The sequence below is a fragment of the Pipistrellus kuhlii genome, unplaced genomic scaffold, assembly GCF_014108245.1.
Source record: "Pipistrellus kuhlii isolate mPipKuh1 unplaced genomic scaffold, mPipKuh1.p scaffold_m20_p_23, whole genome shotgun sequence".
NCBI lineage: Eukaryota > Metazoa > Chordata > Mammalia > Chiroptera > Vespertilionidae > Pipistrellus > Pipistrellus kuhlii.
Window position 1 is genome coordinate 8,884,668 of NW_023425522.1, and position 14,721 is coordinate 8,899,388.

General features: G+C 59.1%; 2 protein-coding genes across 5 annotated transcripts; both read right to left on the reverse strand.

Moving 5' to 3' along the window:
• Window positions 1–1,986: 1,986 nt before the first annotated feature.
• FGF11 (fibroblast growth factor 11) lies at window positions 1,987–6,082 on the reverse strand. 4 transcript variants are annotated; one of them, XM_036452064.2, is made up of 5 exons: window positions 5,410–6,082; window positions 3,689–3,799; window positions 3,391–3,494; window positions 2,652–2,766; window positions 1,987–2,161 (listed from the first exon to the last, which is right to left on the reverse strand). In XM_036452064.2, exons 1-5 carry the CDS (start codon window positions 5,600–5,602, stop codon window positions 2,091–2,093), a joined length of 594 nt encoding a protein of 197 aa, XP_036307957.1. In that variant the 5' UTR covers window positions 5,603–6,082; the 3' UTR covers window positions 1,987–2,090. The 4 variants fall into 4 exon arrangements, with proteins under 4 accessions (XP_036307957.1, XP_036307956.1, XP_045442526.1 ...); XM_036452063.2 differs by having other exon boundaries at window positions 2,652–2,850; XM_045586570.1 differs by having other exon boundaries at window positions 2,652–2,850; window positions 3,689–4,430; window positions 4,573–5,552.
• Window positions 6,083–6,391: 309 nt separating this feature from the next.
• On the reverse strand, window positions 6,392–9,639 carry TMEM102 (transmembrane protein 102). The gene is made up of 2 exons (XM_036452057.2): window positions 9,033–9,639; window positions 6,392–8,950 (listed from the first exon to the last, which is right to left on the reverse strand). Exons 1-2 carry the CDS (start codon window positions 9,244–9,246, stop codon window positions 7,587–7,589), a joined length of 1,578 nt encoding a protein of 525 aa, XP_036307950.1. The 5' UTR covers window positions 9,247–9,639; the 3' UTR covers window positions 6,392–7,586.
• Window positions 9,640–14,721: the final 5,082 nt, after the last annotated feature.

Sequence of the window (14,721 nt, forward strand, 5' to 3'; positions counted from 1 at the left end):
GCAGCCGCCAGCCCACCCGCCCCGCCCCGCCCCTGGGACTTGATCCCGCCCCGAGCAACTGCCAGAGCCCGCCACCCACTGATCACAGACAACACATCCGTTGTACAAATCTTCTTTATGTGGGAATGCAGGGAGTGGAACCTGGTCCCCCGGGAGCAGAGCCAGGACACGGGCAGGGCCTGGACGGGGTCTCTGTGGGTGAGAGAAGCATCAACCCCTCTAGCAACAAGCTAGAAGTAGAAAGAGCCTGAGGAAAAGCGACCTGCCTCTCCCGCCCTCCCTGAGGGCCTCCCTGCCCAGAGCCCACCCCCTAATTCACTGGTAGGTTCCTGATCTTTTCCAGGCCTGCCCCCAGCTCTCCGTGGCTTTTTGTTTGTTGTTTTTTTTGTTTTGTTTTGTTTTCAGAAGAATCTAGCCAGGCTCTTTTTAGGTACCTAAAACACAGCTGAGGTTATAAGCTGTAAAGTAAAGCAAGTTCTATTCAGTTAGACGCTCTGGAGTTACATAAGGTTTGCAACCCAAGAGAGGCCCTCACCCTCCTTGGCCCGACTTAGGGGAGCGTGGTGAACTGGGATATCTTCCGTGGGATGGTGAAGTCTATATAATGATTTTTATTATCATTGGGGTGACACTAGTTAACCAAATTATACAGGTTTCAGGTGCACAATTCTACATCATCTGGATACTGTAAGGTCTATGTCATATCTGTTCTTTTTATTCTAGACCCATTACCCTAATGCCCTCAGCGTTGGAAGGGATCTGGAAGGAGGTAGTGAAGTGTTCATGTCCCCCAAACCCAGGCACAGGTCCAATTATGTCATGATTTTGACCCCTTCCCCATCCTAGCTCCCCCACAAGCCAGGGTTTCCTTCTAGAACTCCTCAGCCCTTCTTCAGATTTATTTCCCTGGCCCCCAGCTGACCTAAACTGCATGTAAAAATAAGGTTAGCATTCTCTAGGACACATGTGTTAAACACAAGGCCCGCGGGCCAAATCCATCCCGCCAGGCCTTGCAATGTGGCCCGCACCGCACTGTCATCACTGCACTCCGCTGCGTTTCCATCACAATGACAGTTTATGACTGTTCAGTAAACCATTCGGCCCGAGATTTAGGCTGGATTTTAGATTTTGGCCCCTTCTCTGATTGAGTTCGACACCCCTACTCTAGGAGGAAGAGTATGACTTTTAGAAAATTATCTAAGTAAAACAAGAAGTAGCTCTTAATTCATCCAGGACTTAGTTCTTTTTGAATAACAGTTGGGTCCTTTCCAGAACTCATCCTTACTAGATTTCACTAGAGAATGGGTCTAGAGTAATAAGATGGCTGTATAGGCCCCAGTTCCATCCTGGAGGGAAGGGTGGGGAGTCATCGTGGTCTATATTCTAGAGCTGAGATTTAGAAGGAAGTATGGCTCCAATATGTGTCCAGAACACCATGCTCTAGTATAGGGTGTCTCTGGGATTAAAAAAAAAAAAAAAGTTAAACCTGTAGTAATCTGAGACTGGCCCCAATTCAGGCCAAGGCCAAGAGCTGGCAGGGCTCACATCCTGCCTCTCTGCGTGGAAGCCCGAGGTCTGTCTGGGTTGAGGAAGCCGGTGGACAGAGTCTTAGTGCAGAAATGGCCCTGCTGAGGTGCCTGGTGTCGCAGAACCTGTTCAGAACAAGGCAGCAGGTGGAGTTGGGAAAGGACACTCATCCGGAGCTCCGGGAGATCTATAAATCCATGACTCCAAGGCCACGAAGGGGCTCCAGGAGCTGGCTGAGCCTGGGGAGGGGAGTGCTGCAGTCCTGTTCTGTTTGGAATCCCCGGTGCCATCTTAGGAAAAGGCTTTGCAGGGGGTGTACGTGTGGGAGGAAGGAAGTGATCAGCCAGGACCGTTTTCAAACGTCCACCTCTAAGGCCCAAGCATCTCAGGTTTGCAGCGGTTCCTCGGCTCCCTCGGGGAAGAGCACCTGGTGGGACCCGGCTGCTCAGGGCGTGAGGATGGCAGCTGGGGTGAGAGCAGGTCCGGGAGCAGGGCTGGGAGACAGGCTGTGGCGGTGGCTAGACCGGTGCAAGGGCAGGAGAGTCCAGCCCAGGGTCTACACTTCAGGGGGCAGGGGGACTGGAAGGAGAAGTGTCAGGGACACTGTGGAGAGAAGGCTCCCGGTACATGGCCACTGTGAGAGGGGGAGAGAGGAGCAGGAAGGAGAATTAGGCACAGAATCAGACCTCTGAAAGGGCTCCCTTCCCCTATATTCATCCTCTGAGAACCCCAAGCCCATAGGAGGAGAACTCCCCAAACCCCCAAAGACCAAAGCCTTCCTGGCTTGGTCCTCCTCACACTTGTAGCTCCTGAAATGCATGGCACTGAATGTCCATGTCAAGGTCAATACCCTCCCACGCCGAGACCGGTTTGGCTCAGTGGATAGAGCGTTGGCCTGCGGACTGAAAGGTCCCAGGTTCGATTCCGGTCAAAGGGCATGTACCTTGGTTGTGGGCACATCACCAGTGGGGGGTGTGCAAGAGGCAGCTGATCAGTGACTCTCTCTCATCGATGTTTCTAACTCTCTATCCTTCTCTCTTCCTCTCTGTAAAAAAAATCAATAAAATATATATTTTTAAAAAATACCTCCTACATGGCCCCTATTTTCTCCAGTCCATACTCACCCTCCAGGAGCTTGGGCACAAAGTGGGCAGCTGCCTTGGTCTTCTTGACCCGATTTCCCTTCATGACTCGGCCCTCTTTGTCCAAGCCTAGGTACCAGGCCCGGCCAGAACGGCACTGACGGTAGAGAGCAGAGGCGTACAGGACATAATAATTCTCAAAGACACACTCCTTAAAGCGACACTCAGCTGTGAAATGTTGCTGAGGAGACAAGACCCAGGAAGGCACACACAGACAGAGAGACAGAGAGACACATCACTGGACAGAAGGGAGCGCTGGGAAGAACAAGCCAGAGTATAACCCGTACATTCCAGGCTGGGAGGGCCACCTTCTGATCCATGTGGGGAGTGGGAGAGAGCAGGGACGAGGAAGAGTCTGGTAGGCCCCTGTGGGTTGGGAACTAGACTCTGGAATGAGAAGATACCTTCTCTCCACTCTCTTCCCAGCCCCTGACCAGTCCCTGTTCTGAACGACTCTGGGGCAGGGAGTAATAATGAAGCCTGGATGGGGTGGGATGAAAAATAGGGGCCCTAAAAGGCTGAGAGAGGTGGACATTTAAGAAGCCTGGGGGTATCTGGAGGGCTATGGGAGAGTAGGGTTAGAGGGACCCAAGAGATGCTCTGGAGAGGGCAGTGATGACAGGACGCCAGCAGGTGCGGGAGTGAGCGGGAGCCCTGACTGGAAAAGGGCTGAAGTTGAGAAAGCTGTAGCTGGGGACTCCACACCCCAAGCCACTCTCACCGAGCTGTAGAGCAGCCCCTCGGCATTCATGGCCATGTAGTGACCCAGCTTGGCACTCTGGATGGTGACCACTCGGAGCCCCACGGGGATCAGATTAAAGTGGGCTGGGGAGGGAGAGAGGGGGAATCAGTACCCCAGGCCTTGAACCCCCATCTGAGCTCCCCCCATCCTAGCTTCACTTCCTCCCTTGGGAGTCAAAGAGGCAGACTGAAAACAACAGAAACCCAGCGGGAATGGGACTGCCCTAGTCTCCTGGCCCCACTCTCCCCCTTCCCGCCCCGGGTGGCTTCCCTCTCACTGAAAGAGCTGGTGTCCTCTGGGGTTCCCTGGATGCTCCCGTCGGGGTTTGCCTGGAGGTAGAAGCCCTGGCGGCAGAACAGTTTGGTGACGACGCCTCTGAGTTGAGGCTCTAGAGAAAGAGACATTAATCTTTAGAAATGACATTTCTGTTCCCAGAAACATTCCCACACTCGGTGGGATCAGAGGAGAAAAGAGAAGGGAGAGAGGAGGGAAGGAATAGAGGACCACGGCCCCAACTTTCTGACCCTCCAGGAAAGCTCTCTCACCTCTCCTGGATTCTGGAGGATGCTGAGGTGTGTGTTCCTTCTGCTTCCTCTAACCTTAGCCAGCTTTCAGTTTAATTTATTGAAATTTATTGAAATGGATTAATTCCTACTCTACAGCTCACCCAGAAGAGGGGAGGAGGAAGGGGAGAAATATATCAAAAAGCTAGAGGGAGACAGGCAGGGCTGCTGAAGTGCCATTGTGTCTGCAAATGTGGGGGGGCAGCAAGGTGACCACAGGGTAGGGGCGCCCTCAAGAGCGGAGGTGGGTCTGGGCCTGACGCTGACTCAGCACCTGCTGCTGCTGCTGCTCGCTTGGCACGGGCCTCGCCTTTGGCCCAGCGCCGGCCAGGCTGACACTGACCCACTGTCTGTACCTGCCAGTCCGCTGGCTCGGGGGCCCAGGTCTCCCTGAGGCTCAGCCTTTCCCCTTCAGCCAGGTAACCCGTCTGGGGTGGGGGACGTTGGGTACCAAACCTACGAAATGGGGGAGGGGCGGGGAGGAGGCGAGGCAGGTTGGGTCACGTGGCGCCAGGGTCCCCTCTGAGGGTGGGCTGCGGACCGTACCATGCGGCGGGCCGGCGGCGGGGGGGGAGGGCGGAGGGCGGAGGGGGCTCACCCTATCGGAGCCAGGAGCGGGCGGGAGCAGGGCCAGAGGGACTCCCCGCCTGTGGCACCTGGACGGGGACCGCACGCTGACCCGCACAGCTCTCCACGCCGGTCGCTCGCTCTCGGACGACTTCCGCGTACCCCCTCCCCTCGTAGGTGGTACGACCCCCGTCTGCATGCGGGCCCCCCCACAGCCCCGGGCTGTGTCGGAGCTCCTCGCAGCAGAGGGTCCCCTGCGCTCGCGGGGCCCGGTCTCGGAGTCCCGTGGAGGGTGTTGGGGGGAACCCAGCTCCGTTCTGGAAGCTCAGGTCCAGGGAGGAGGGCGCGCAGAGGGGCGGCTTGGCGAGGTGGCTGCAAGGACACCCAGGGGAGAGCCGGGGGATTGGCGCGGAGCCAGGCCAGCCCGGCCGGCCGGGAGGAGCCGCGCCAAGAAGTGGAGGCGCGGGGAGCGGGTGGGGGCGGGGCCGCCGGCGCGGCAGAAACTCTCGGGGTGACCCAGGCGTCCGGAGCCCCCAGCCCCCTCGGCTGTGGATGGAAAGGATCGCGAGAGCCTGCACGTAGGCGAAGGGCCATGGGGGTGCGGGCTGGGGAGGGGAAAGAGCGGAGCCGCAAGGCTCGGGGCGCCAGACTCAGCCCCTCCAGCCTTCCCCTTGCCCTCAAAAGCAAGGAGACTCGGGGTTACGGGCACAAGAGGAGGGAAACTGAGGCAGAGACTGGCAGAGACTTTGTGGCTCACCCCCTCTCGCTTCCCGGGAGCTCCCTCGGTCGGGCTCCATGCTTCAGAGCCCCTCATCTCCACCTCCCGGCAGAGGGACCCCAGCCCCGGACACCCCGCCCAGCCACTCACCGGGGCCGCGGGCCAGCCGCGCGGGCCGCCCCCCGCACAGCCGCACCTTGGACAGCAGGACGAGGAGCTGCTTCTGGCAGAGGGACTTGGTGCCGCGGGGACACACGCGCCGCTGCGCCGACACCGGCCGGCTGCCCCCGGGCTCGCGGACCTCCCGTTTCTGCCGGATCAGGCTACTGGCCAGCGCCGCCATGGCGCCCCGGGAGGAGACACCCCCAAACCAGCGGGCGCTGGGCTCCCCCGGAGAAGCCCGCTCACCACGGCATGCTCTGGGCTCTCCTTCCCGGCTCGCCGCCCCACCCACAGGACCTTAGGGCTGAGCCTCAGCACCCCCCACCCCCAAGCACCAGCGCTCACCCTGGGGCCCCCTCGCTAGCTCCACTGGATCCAGAAGCCTATGGACCTCGGGTAACCCCACCCTGGACGTTTGCCCCCTGAAAGTTTAGCCCCTCCTTGCTCTCCAGCATCTCTGTCCCCACTTACCCTATCCCAAAGTCAAAACCGTCAAAATTTCCGCTATGTGGTTCCAACATCCCCAGGCATCTTTTCACGCTATTTCAGCGCCCCTGCACGCCTGCCAAATCCACTTTTATAATCTAAAGGATGTGGATCCTTCGCTTTGGGAATATTAACTCACCCCACCCCTGTTGGGGCACTGCCAACAGTCAGGGGAGAATCCAACTTCGGTGTCTCTGCCACCCTCTAAGTGATCCCCCACTTTTCCCCACGGAAAGCCCCCCAGAGTATGTCTTGGAATATCCAGGCTGTTCCTGTTCAGTGATCAGACTCAGTCTCTAGACAATACCTCTTTTTCCCCCACCAAGGCACCCCCATTTCTAGTGGCTCAGGGTTCAAATTGCCGAGCCCTTTCCCTCCCCTTGTTACCCTGCACTATGTTTGAAGTCACCTCCAAATCCACCCTTCCTGTCGGAGGGCCCTCTGTCCACCCGGATATACTAAGGGGGCAGCCGTTTTGGAGGTGTTTTCCTCTGACCGCCTCTTAACTTCCTCAGGAACAGCGGGGGCTGTTTAGACCTCACGCCCACCAACCCAACCAGCCCCCAGAGAGAGGAGTGCCCTCATGTCACCAGTTCCCAAATGTGAACAGGTCCCCTACAAACCCGAGCGCATCCCTGCCACAGGGCTTCCTCCTCCTCCTCCCTGGGACTGCCCAGAGAACCCCCCTTTCCCCTGACGCCCCTCGACCTGTCCTGTCTTGTAGATCTCGCGACGAATGGTGCCGGCTCCGGCTCCAGGCTCCTCCCTCCCTGTCCCCCGCAAACGGAGCTTCCCTCCACGCCTGGCCGGGCGCCCTGAGCCCCCCAAAGAGTGAAGGTGCCTCGCAGAGCGCCTGGTCCGGTGAAATCGGAGCACCGGGCCTGGCGGCGGGACCCAGTGCGGCGGCGGTGGAGGTGGCAGTGGCGGCGGCGACAGCAGGAAGCTCCGGCGGCCGCGGCAACCGCAGCTCCCGCTTCTCCGGGAGCCGGCCTGGGGGCGGGGCAGGGGGCGGGGACGCCGGGAGAGGGGAGTTCAGTGGGGCCGAAGGAACCCTGGGGTTCCTTAGAGGCAGGGAGTGGGATGGTCTTAGAGGCAGGGGGAGCCGAGGCAAGGCCGCATACCTCGGGGTTCAGAGGAGGAGGAACCAAGGTGACTCCACGGAATGGAACCCTGGAAGGGGGGTGGGAGGGGGTGGGGAGGAAGATTGGGCTTAAGATCAATGGAAGGGTGAATACCCAGAGAGTGAAGGAACCCCAAGGCCCAGGGTGGGAGGACAGAACTGAATGAGGAAAGTGGGGTAATAACTGAAGATGTTGGGGGGGGGGGGGGCAAGGAGCTGAGATCTAGCCTGGGGCGAAATCCGGCCTCCTTAATATGATTGCCTTTGTGTGAAACAAATTAGTCTGTCATCTCCAACTGCTCTCCTTTCCGTGTGTTGTCAGGAAATATACCGCCCCCCTCCTGCCTCCCACCTTCCTATAGACTCCCCAAAGACCGTGAGAACTGGGGGGAGATAGTTGCCAGGCTGTATTAGGGCACGAGGGATGCTGGCCACAGATGTGGGAGAGCCGAGAAGCCAGACTGGACAGACCTTTCCCCGGAATGGAGCGCGAGGCGAGTGGAATGACGGCAAGGAACCGCAGGGATGCCTTCTAGAACGGAATTTTGGGTCCAGGGTGCTAAGTGTCTCCCACGTGCGGGGCTTTCCATGCTGGTAGGAGTCCTTCGTGGGCCCCGCCTCCCACCCCGGCCAAGCCGCCCCCCTTGCGCGCGGTCTTGGCCTCCTCCACGGTGGCGCCCAGGGCGCGGGCAGGGTCCGCACGGAGCCGGGCCAGCGCCGCCAGCAGCGCCGCCGCGCGGTCGCCGGCCCAGAGCTTCCGGCCGCTCAGGAAATAGTGGGGGAGAGTCCCGGCCTCGAGCGCGCGGCTCAGCTGGTCCAGCAGCCCCAGGCAGCAGGCGCCCGCGTTCTCCGGCCGCGCCAGGTACAGCGCGGGCAGCCGCTCGCACGCCCAGTAGAGCAGCGTCCGCAGGAGGTAGGGCGCCGCGGCGCGGGTCCCGGCCACCAGGGGGCGCAGCAGCGCCTGGGCCGCCGCGTGCGCCTGCAGCAGCGGAGCGGGGACGAGCGCCTTGAGCGCCAGCTCCTGGCGGGCGAAGCACAGCTGCCAGGCGGAAGCGCCCGGCCGCTCCGCGCCCCCGCCCGGCACCAGGTAGAAGGAGGGCGCCTCGGAGGCCAGCGGGCCGGCCCACGAGTGGCTCCGGGCTCCCTCGGGCCAGCCGTTCACGGACACCACGGGGATCAGGTCGAAAAGCAGCAGGCGGCGTGGGGGCCCCGGGGTAGCCAGGAGGATGGTGGTGAACCCCGCGTGGCGGGCCGCGTGGACCAAGAGCGGGGCGCCGGGGACCGGGACCAGGGACCCGGCGACCTCGGCCAGCGCGGCGAAGAACCACGCCGCCACCTTGGCGGGGCACAGCGTGGGCCACGCCCCCGGGGCCTCCGACGGCGGGGCGGTCGGGCGGTCCGCGGCCGCTTCAGTGACGTCACCGTTCGGTTTGTTCGCGGATGCGGGGACGCCAAGGTCAGCTGCATCCGGCCCAGGCGACTCGGGCCCCGGACGGTCACTAGGCGATTTTTCCAAAGACACGTGCAGGCCAGGCTCGGTGACGTCACGGGGCGGGCGGTCCCCGGGGCTTTGGGGATCCCTGGGACCGTGTTCGCTTTCGGCTCGGTGCAGCGGTTCACGTCCTCCTGGGACTCGGGGTCCCAGGCAGTCCTGCCAGGCCTTTCGCACCGGGGTTCCGCGCATCAGCTCTGGGAGGCGGAGCCAGGCAGAAGAGGATTCCATGTCCAGGTGCAGCTCCTGCCCAGCGCCCTCCAGAGAAAACACCGGCACCAGCAGTGTGAAGCCGGCGTCGTAGTGAGGCCCCCGGGCATAGGGGCCCAGGGGCGCAGGCCCCAGATCCACAGAGCCCTCGCGGATCCCGCCACGGAGCAGCAAGAGCTCCGCCTGGGGCGGAAAACGGGGGTCTCGGCGGTGCACCAGACCTGCGGGGAGAGAAGGGGCTGTGACACGCAGCTCCGGGGCGGGGCCGGGCTGCGCGCTGCTGGAGCCGGGATGGCTACTTACCCAGCAGAGCAAAGACAAAGTCCTTGGCCCGCAGGAGGTCTGGGCTGGTCTTGGGCCCGTCTCTCCAGCTCTCCTGCACTCCCAGCTCCTGGATCAGCTGGGTCAGTTCCTGGAGCTGCGCTCCGGAGCAGAAATCGATGTCGGTGAGCGGGCGGGCTGGGGCTGGGGGTGGCGGGCCCCACCAGGGGCCACTCCCCCAGACCACGGAAGCCATTCGGCTCTACGGTTTAGGGGAAAACACAGACGAGAGGAAGCCTAGACCGGCCAAAGAGTCACCTCCGCTCTTCTCTCTTTCCGAGGCCGAGAGGGTGCCTCACACCAAGCGCGCCAAGGGGTCTGCAGATAAAGGGCTGTGAGTTTAGTCTTGAAAACGAGCAAATAAAGACCTCCTCTGTCCTTGCCCTTTCTCACAATCTGGGCCCCGCCCCCATGGACCGGTGCACCTAACTCAGCCCCTCCTCCGGAATGTGCTAGCCCTCCGCCGTCCCTGCCCACCCCCCCTCACCTCTTTATTTCCCCCCGGAAAAGGCTTCAGGTCTGCGGCTTCCCTCTAAGGGGTAACTGCAAGAGTTGGGAAGAAAATGGCTAGAACAACCCAACAGGTAACTTCTTCCTGCTGCCGCAAGGCCACGCCCTGGCGTCCCAGCCTCGCCCCTTTCCAGAAGCCTGCAGGTGGCTCGGGCCCGGCCCCGCCCCTGTCTGCACGCCTTTCGCTGTTTCAGATCTCGCGCTGTCCGGGGAGCTGCAGTCTGTGTTCCGCGTTCCCGAGCCCCCACGTCCTCTCCCGTTCCTCCGAAGGGCCTGGTTGAAGTTGTAGTTTCTATGGAGATACACTGTTTTGTTCCCAAGCCCAGGTCAGCCCCACACAAACACTCCCTGGGGTTGGAGCAGAAGGGTAATATTATAGGACATATCTGAATAGCAGACAATAGTGATGGGCATACCTCAGGGCCTGGGGAGAAATAGGGGCCTCTGTGTATATCCCATGTGAATAGAGGAGCCCTGGTTGTTTAGGTCCAGAAGGGTCCTTCCATGTAATTATAACTTCATTTTGGAGACGAGACCAAGGTCAGAGCTGAGCAGGACCCGTGTTAGGAAGGAACTCCCCTTGGAGTCGGTGAAGTGGTGTTAGGAACACACGGGTGGTGACCCAGGAATGGACTTCTGACTCAGGGAAGGGACATATCAATGATACCCACCTCAGCTACACGTGTGGTGATGGGAAGAACTCTTGGGAATCTCATCCCTGGTGTGTACGCAGAAGAGTTATCAGGACTGAAAATCAAATCCAGAGGAAACTCCCCGTTGGGCCGGGGCAGAGCAAAGGGAAATTACGGGGAAGAAAATTGTTTTCCGTTACCAATGCTTTCAGGGACAGAGCTTAAGTCCAGGATGACAAGGGAGCCAGAATAATGGGACAGACTTTAGTTAGGAAACCATGGACAGGCTTACAGATCAGACCTCTCCATTGCTGGGTTCGCTCTGGACCAGGACTCCTTACATACCCTTTTCCCTGGGGACTATCTATGGGCAAGAGAATGAAACAGAAACACCTAGAAAAACTAGAGGCCTGTACAGGAAGGGACTCTCAGAATCGGGAGCTCAATTTGGGAAGCCCAGGTCTGGGGCGCCCTGGGCACTAGACAGGGAGAGCTCTTCTCTCTCAGCAACTCAGCCCCAAACACCGCCCGGAACTGGGGAGACAGGTTTCCACACATCTGGTTGTGACCCAAGAAACCAGATCAGGAAAACTGAAGACTGGGCTCCCCTCACAGTCTGGGGTAATCGGGCATCTGGCATCCTGCATCTTACCTCCCCCCCAGAGGTGGCCTCTGAACCACCCTAAAAAGAACTGCGCTCTCTGGGCTCTGTGGGCGTTTTGGAGAAGATGGGGATGGGGGGCAGGGAAAAGAAAGTTCCCCTAAACTCTAAAGCATTACTGCCTACTAGGGTTTCCTGCAATGATGAAAATGTTCTAAATCTGTGCTGTCCAATATTGTAGCCACCAGCTACCCATGTCTATGAGCACTTGAAATGTAAATAATGAAACAAAGAAACGGGATTTTAAATTTTATTTAATTTTAATTCATTTACCTTTCAAAAGCCATGGGTCGCTAATGGCTAGTGTGTTGGAAAATGCAGCTCTGGGACCTTGGGGATCATGGGTTTAGCTCTGCAGCTATGGGGGAGAAGGGGCGAGTACAGTTCCAGCCCTCATCAGGCCCTGCGAGAGGCCAGTGTCAGCCATGGGGCTGGGGGTGGATGTCCTCAAGCAATCACAGAGCATTTCTCTCGCCCCTTTATTCCTAAGGCACCCTTGTCCTCTCTTTTTCCGAGGGCCTCATGACACACTGATATCCCCACTCGGTGTTCTCCAGTGAGTTGCCGGATGCCTGTTGGCTAAAGCGCCTGGGAGATAGAGCTTCACACTTGTCTCTGCCCACGCCGAAAGGCCTCTGGCGGGCATCGAAGACCACGTGCCCTACGCGGGCGCTTGCCCCCGGGCAGTGAGTCTTCAAGCTGGGTTTTGGAGGCACAGGCATCTGGTGGTAGTTCTGATAGGCTGGAGGAACTGTATCCACAGGGTGGTACACCCAGTCTTGGCCACCTACTCGGTGGGAGGATGGTTGTAACTCAATCAATACGGGCACCTCTGAGAAGGTTTGCAGGTCACTGTAGACCACCTGGGCCTTGGAAGGGCAGGCGTACTGGCTGGCGGGGTCAGGAGCCCATGGGGGGTGCTGCTCCGCGTTCTTCTGAGGAGTCTCCTCATACACGAATGACCTCAAGGGCTGTGAGGACTTTGGAGTCTGAGATGGACCCAAGACTTGGGCAGAGTTGGTACCTGGAGCACGGCCTGGGTTCTTGTGCGAGTCAGGATTTGGGAGGAGGCTTGATTCCTTGGTAAGGCCGTGAGTCACGGGGAAGCTAGCATCTTGGATAACGCGCAGGCCCTTCTGTGGGCCAGAATCTTGTTGAATCCCTGCGTACCTGTGGAAGTTGGGGTTTGGAGTGTGTTCTGGGTTCCTGTACATGCCAACATCTTGGGTGAGGCCACCTCTCTTTTTTGCTTCACTGGCTTGGGTAAGGCCTGGATTCGCACAGGGGTCACAATCTTTAGTCAGGCCTACGTTTCTGTAGTCTCCCGAGTCTTTGGTGAGGCCTGAGCCCTTATGGAGGCCACAGGTTTGGGCAAGGCCTGGGTTTTTGTAGAGACCAGATTCCTGGCCTGAGCTCTTGTTTACTTCAGAGTCTTTGGCAAGGCATGACCCCTTCTGTGGGCCAGAATCTTGGGTAAGGCCTAGACTCCTAGCGACTCTCTGATCTTGGGCATGAGCTGTACTCTTGTAACCTCCAGAATCTTGAGGAAGGCCTGGGCTGTTATGGACGCCAGTTGTTTGGGAGAGATCTTGATTTTTGCACAATACAGTCTCTTGCACAAAGCCCGAGTTCCTCTGAATGTCAGGATTTCGGAGAAATGCTTTGTTCTTATGGAAGCCAGGGGGTTGGGTGAGATATGGGCTCCTAAAAACACCTACATTTTGAGGCGGACCGAGGCACTTTTCAGGGCCAGACTCTTGGGGAACTGGATTCTTGTGAAGGCCAGGGTCCTGGGAAGGGCCTGAACTCTTGCAGAGATGAGGATGTTGGGTAAGGTCTGGCATCTTTTTTAGGCCTGGATCTTGACCAAGGCCTGGGTTCTTGGGAACTTTAGAGTCCTTTGAAGGGCCTGGGGTTCTTTGGAGGCCAGAGTCTTGGATGAGGCCTAGACTCTCATGAAGTTCAGAAGATTGGGGTTGGATTGGGGGTTGGGAAATGGTGGAGAACTGGGAAGGGATGGGAAACTGGGAAGAGAGTATGGAGACTGGGGGTAGGGTGGGGGCTTGTGTTAAGGTGGAGGGCTTCACCTGGTGGTTGGTAGGTTGTTGAAGAATAAAGGATCTGGGAGAAACAAGAGGAAGAGAAAGAGTGTATGGTGGAGGCACAGCACACCTTGAATTCTGGACACTGCCCGTGGGAGAGTGAAAGCAAGGTTGAGAAGGTGAGTCGTCCTTGGAGTAGACCAGGAATTTGGGATAGGCTGGAGGCTGGGAGTCTGTGTTTCTCCTCTCAGAATTGCAAGGATGGAAGCTGCAGTAAGGGAAGGTCTTGGGCTGTAAGACCTTGTCTTCGGCATCATTTGAGTTATTCCATCCCATATTCTCCGACTCCAGGTAACCCACTATAGGTCCTGTGGGGGTGTTGGCAGTATCCCCACTAAGTTGCTTGAATATTTGCTCGGCTTTACTAGAGTTTACCAGTCTCTGCCTGTCTTGGGGCCTGGTGAAGGTACCCAAGTCCCTTCTGGAGTACCCAGTGTTCTGGGTGGGACACCCGTAGAATAAGGTCTTCTTTGCCATGGGGGCAGCATAGAACACATGGCCAGCGGAGAGGTCTTGATTGAAGGCAGCCAGGGCAGAGGGAGTAGGAGTGAGGCTGTAGGAAGGGGTGGGGGGAGGGGTATGAGTAGGGACTGGAGTGGTAGTCGGGGCCATGACCAGTGCTGGGGCAAGGATTGAAGCAAATTTTGGAACAGGGGCTGGGGCAGGAGTAGCAGCAAGGGAAGAAGTTAGAGGAGGTTCTGGGGCAGAGGGTGGGGGAGGGACCAACTTGTGGGCATGGGTATAGGTTGGATGAGCAGGGTTGCTGGTTGGGGTGGGGACTGCCAGGTGCTCAAGTATGTAGTCCAGGGACTGGCCAAAGGCATCCAAGGAAAGCTTGGCTGGGTCCTGGGCCAGGGTGTGGGCTGAGGTATGCTCAGGGCCATGGACCTGGGTGCCAGTGTGCTCAGGGGTGCAGACTATGGAGTGGACCTGGGCCTGGGTGGGGGTGTTCTCAGAGAGGTGCACTGGGGGGCGGGTCTGGGCCTGGGTGAGGATGTGCTCAGAGGGTTGGGCTGGGGGGCAGGTCTGGGCCTTGGTGGTGTTGTGCTCAGGGGGTTGGGCTGGGGGGCAGGTCTGGGCCTTGGTGGTGTAGTGCTCAGGGGGTTGGGCTGGGGGGCAGGTCTGGGCCTGGGTGGGGTTGTGCTCACAGGGTTGGGCTGGGGGGCGGGTCTGGGCCTGGGTGGGGTTGTGCTCACAGGGTTGGGCTGGGGGGCGGGTCTGGGCCTTGGTGGGGTTGTGCTCAGGGGGTTGGGCTGGGGGGCAGGTCTGGGCCTTGGTGGGGTTATGCTCAGGGGGTTGGACTGGGGGGCAGGCCTGGGCCTTGGTGGGATTGTGCTCAGGGGGTTGGGCTGGGGGGCAGGTCTGGGCCTGGGTGGGATTGTGCTCAGGGGGTTGGGCTGGGGGGCAGGTCTGGGCCTGGGTGGGGGTGTGCTCACAGGAGTGGACTGGGAGGCGGATCTGGGCCTGGGTGGGGGTGTGCTCAGGGTGTCGGGGTGGAGGGTGGGTCCATGTCTTGGCTGGAGCATAATCTGGGGTCTTAGTCTTATTCCCTTGGGGCAAGCAGAGTGGAACCATATTCAACTTGCTCGTCCTGGGGAACGGGGAAGATGTCCCTTGCCTGGAGAGATAGGTGTCTTGGGCCTTTGCGGCTGTGATGTGAGGGGCCTCCCTCGCTCCCTTCATGCCCTCCCTCCACAGTCCCCGTGGAGTCTCTATGGGAGCCCTGGCGTGTCCGTACTGAGGCTTTAACCAGTACCACCTAAATT

What these genes read in the sequence shown, in the direction of transcription:
- FGF11 (XM_036452063.2), bottom strand. Translation starts at nt 5,602, where the DNA reads ATGGCGGCGCTGGCCAGTAGCCTGATCCGGCAGAAACGGGAGGTCCGC. An exon ending in AGAGGACACCAGCTCTTTCA is followed by an intron (nt 3,495 to 3,688) that starts GTGAGAGGGAAG and finishes CTCCCTCCCCAG; the next exon opens with CCCACTTTAATCTGATCCCC. An exon ending in TGTGCCCAAGCTCCTGGAGG is followed by an intron (nt 2,162 to 2,651) that starts GTGAGTATGGAC and finishes CCCCTCTCACAG; the next exon opens with TGGCCATGTACCGGGAGCCT.
- TMEM102 (XM_036452057.2), bottom strand. Translation starts at nt 9,246, where the DNA reads ATGGCTTCCGTGGTCTGGGGGAGTGGCCCCTGGTGGGGCCCGCCACCC. An exon ending in CTTTGTCTTTGCTCTGCTGG is followed by an intron (nt 8,951 to 9,032) that starts GTAAGTAGCCAT and finishes CTCTCCCCGCAG; the next exon opens with GTCTGGTGCACCGCCGAGAC.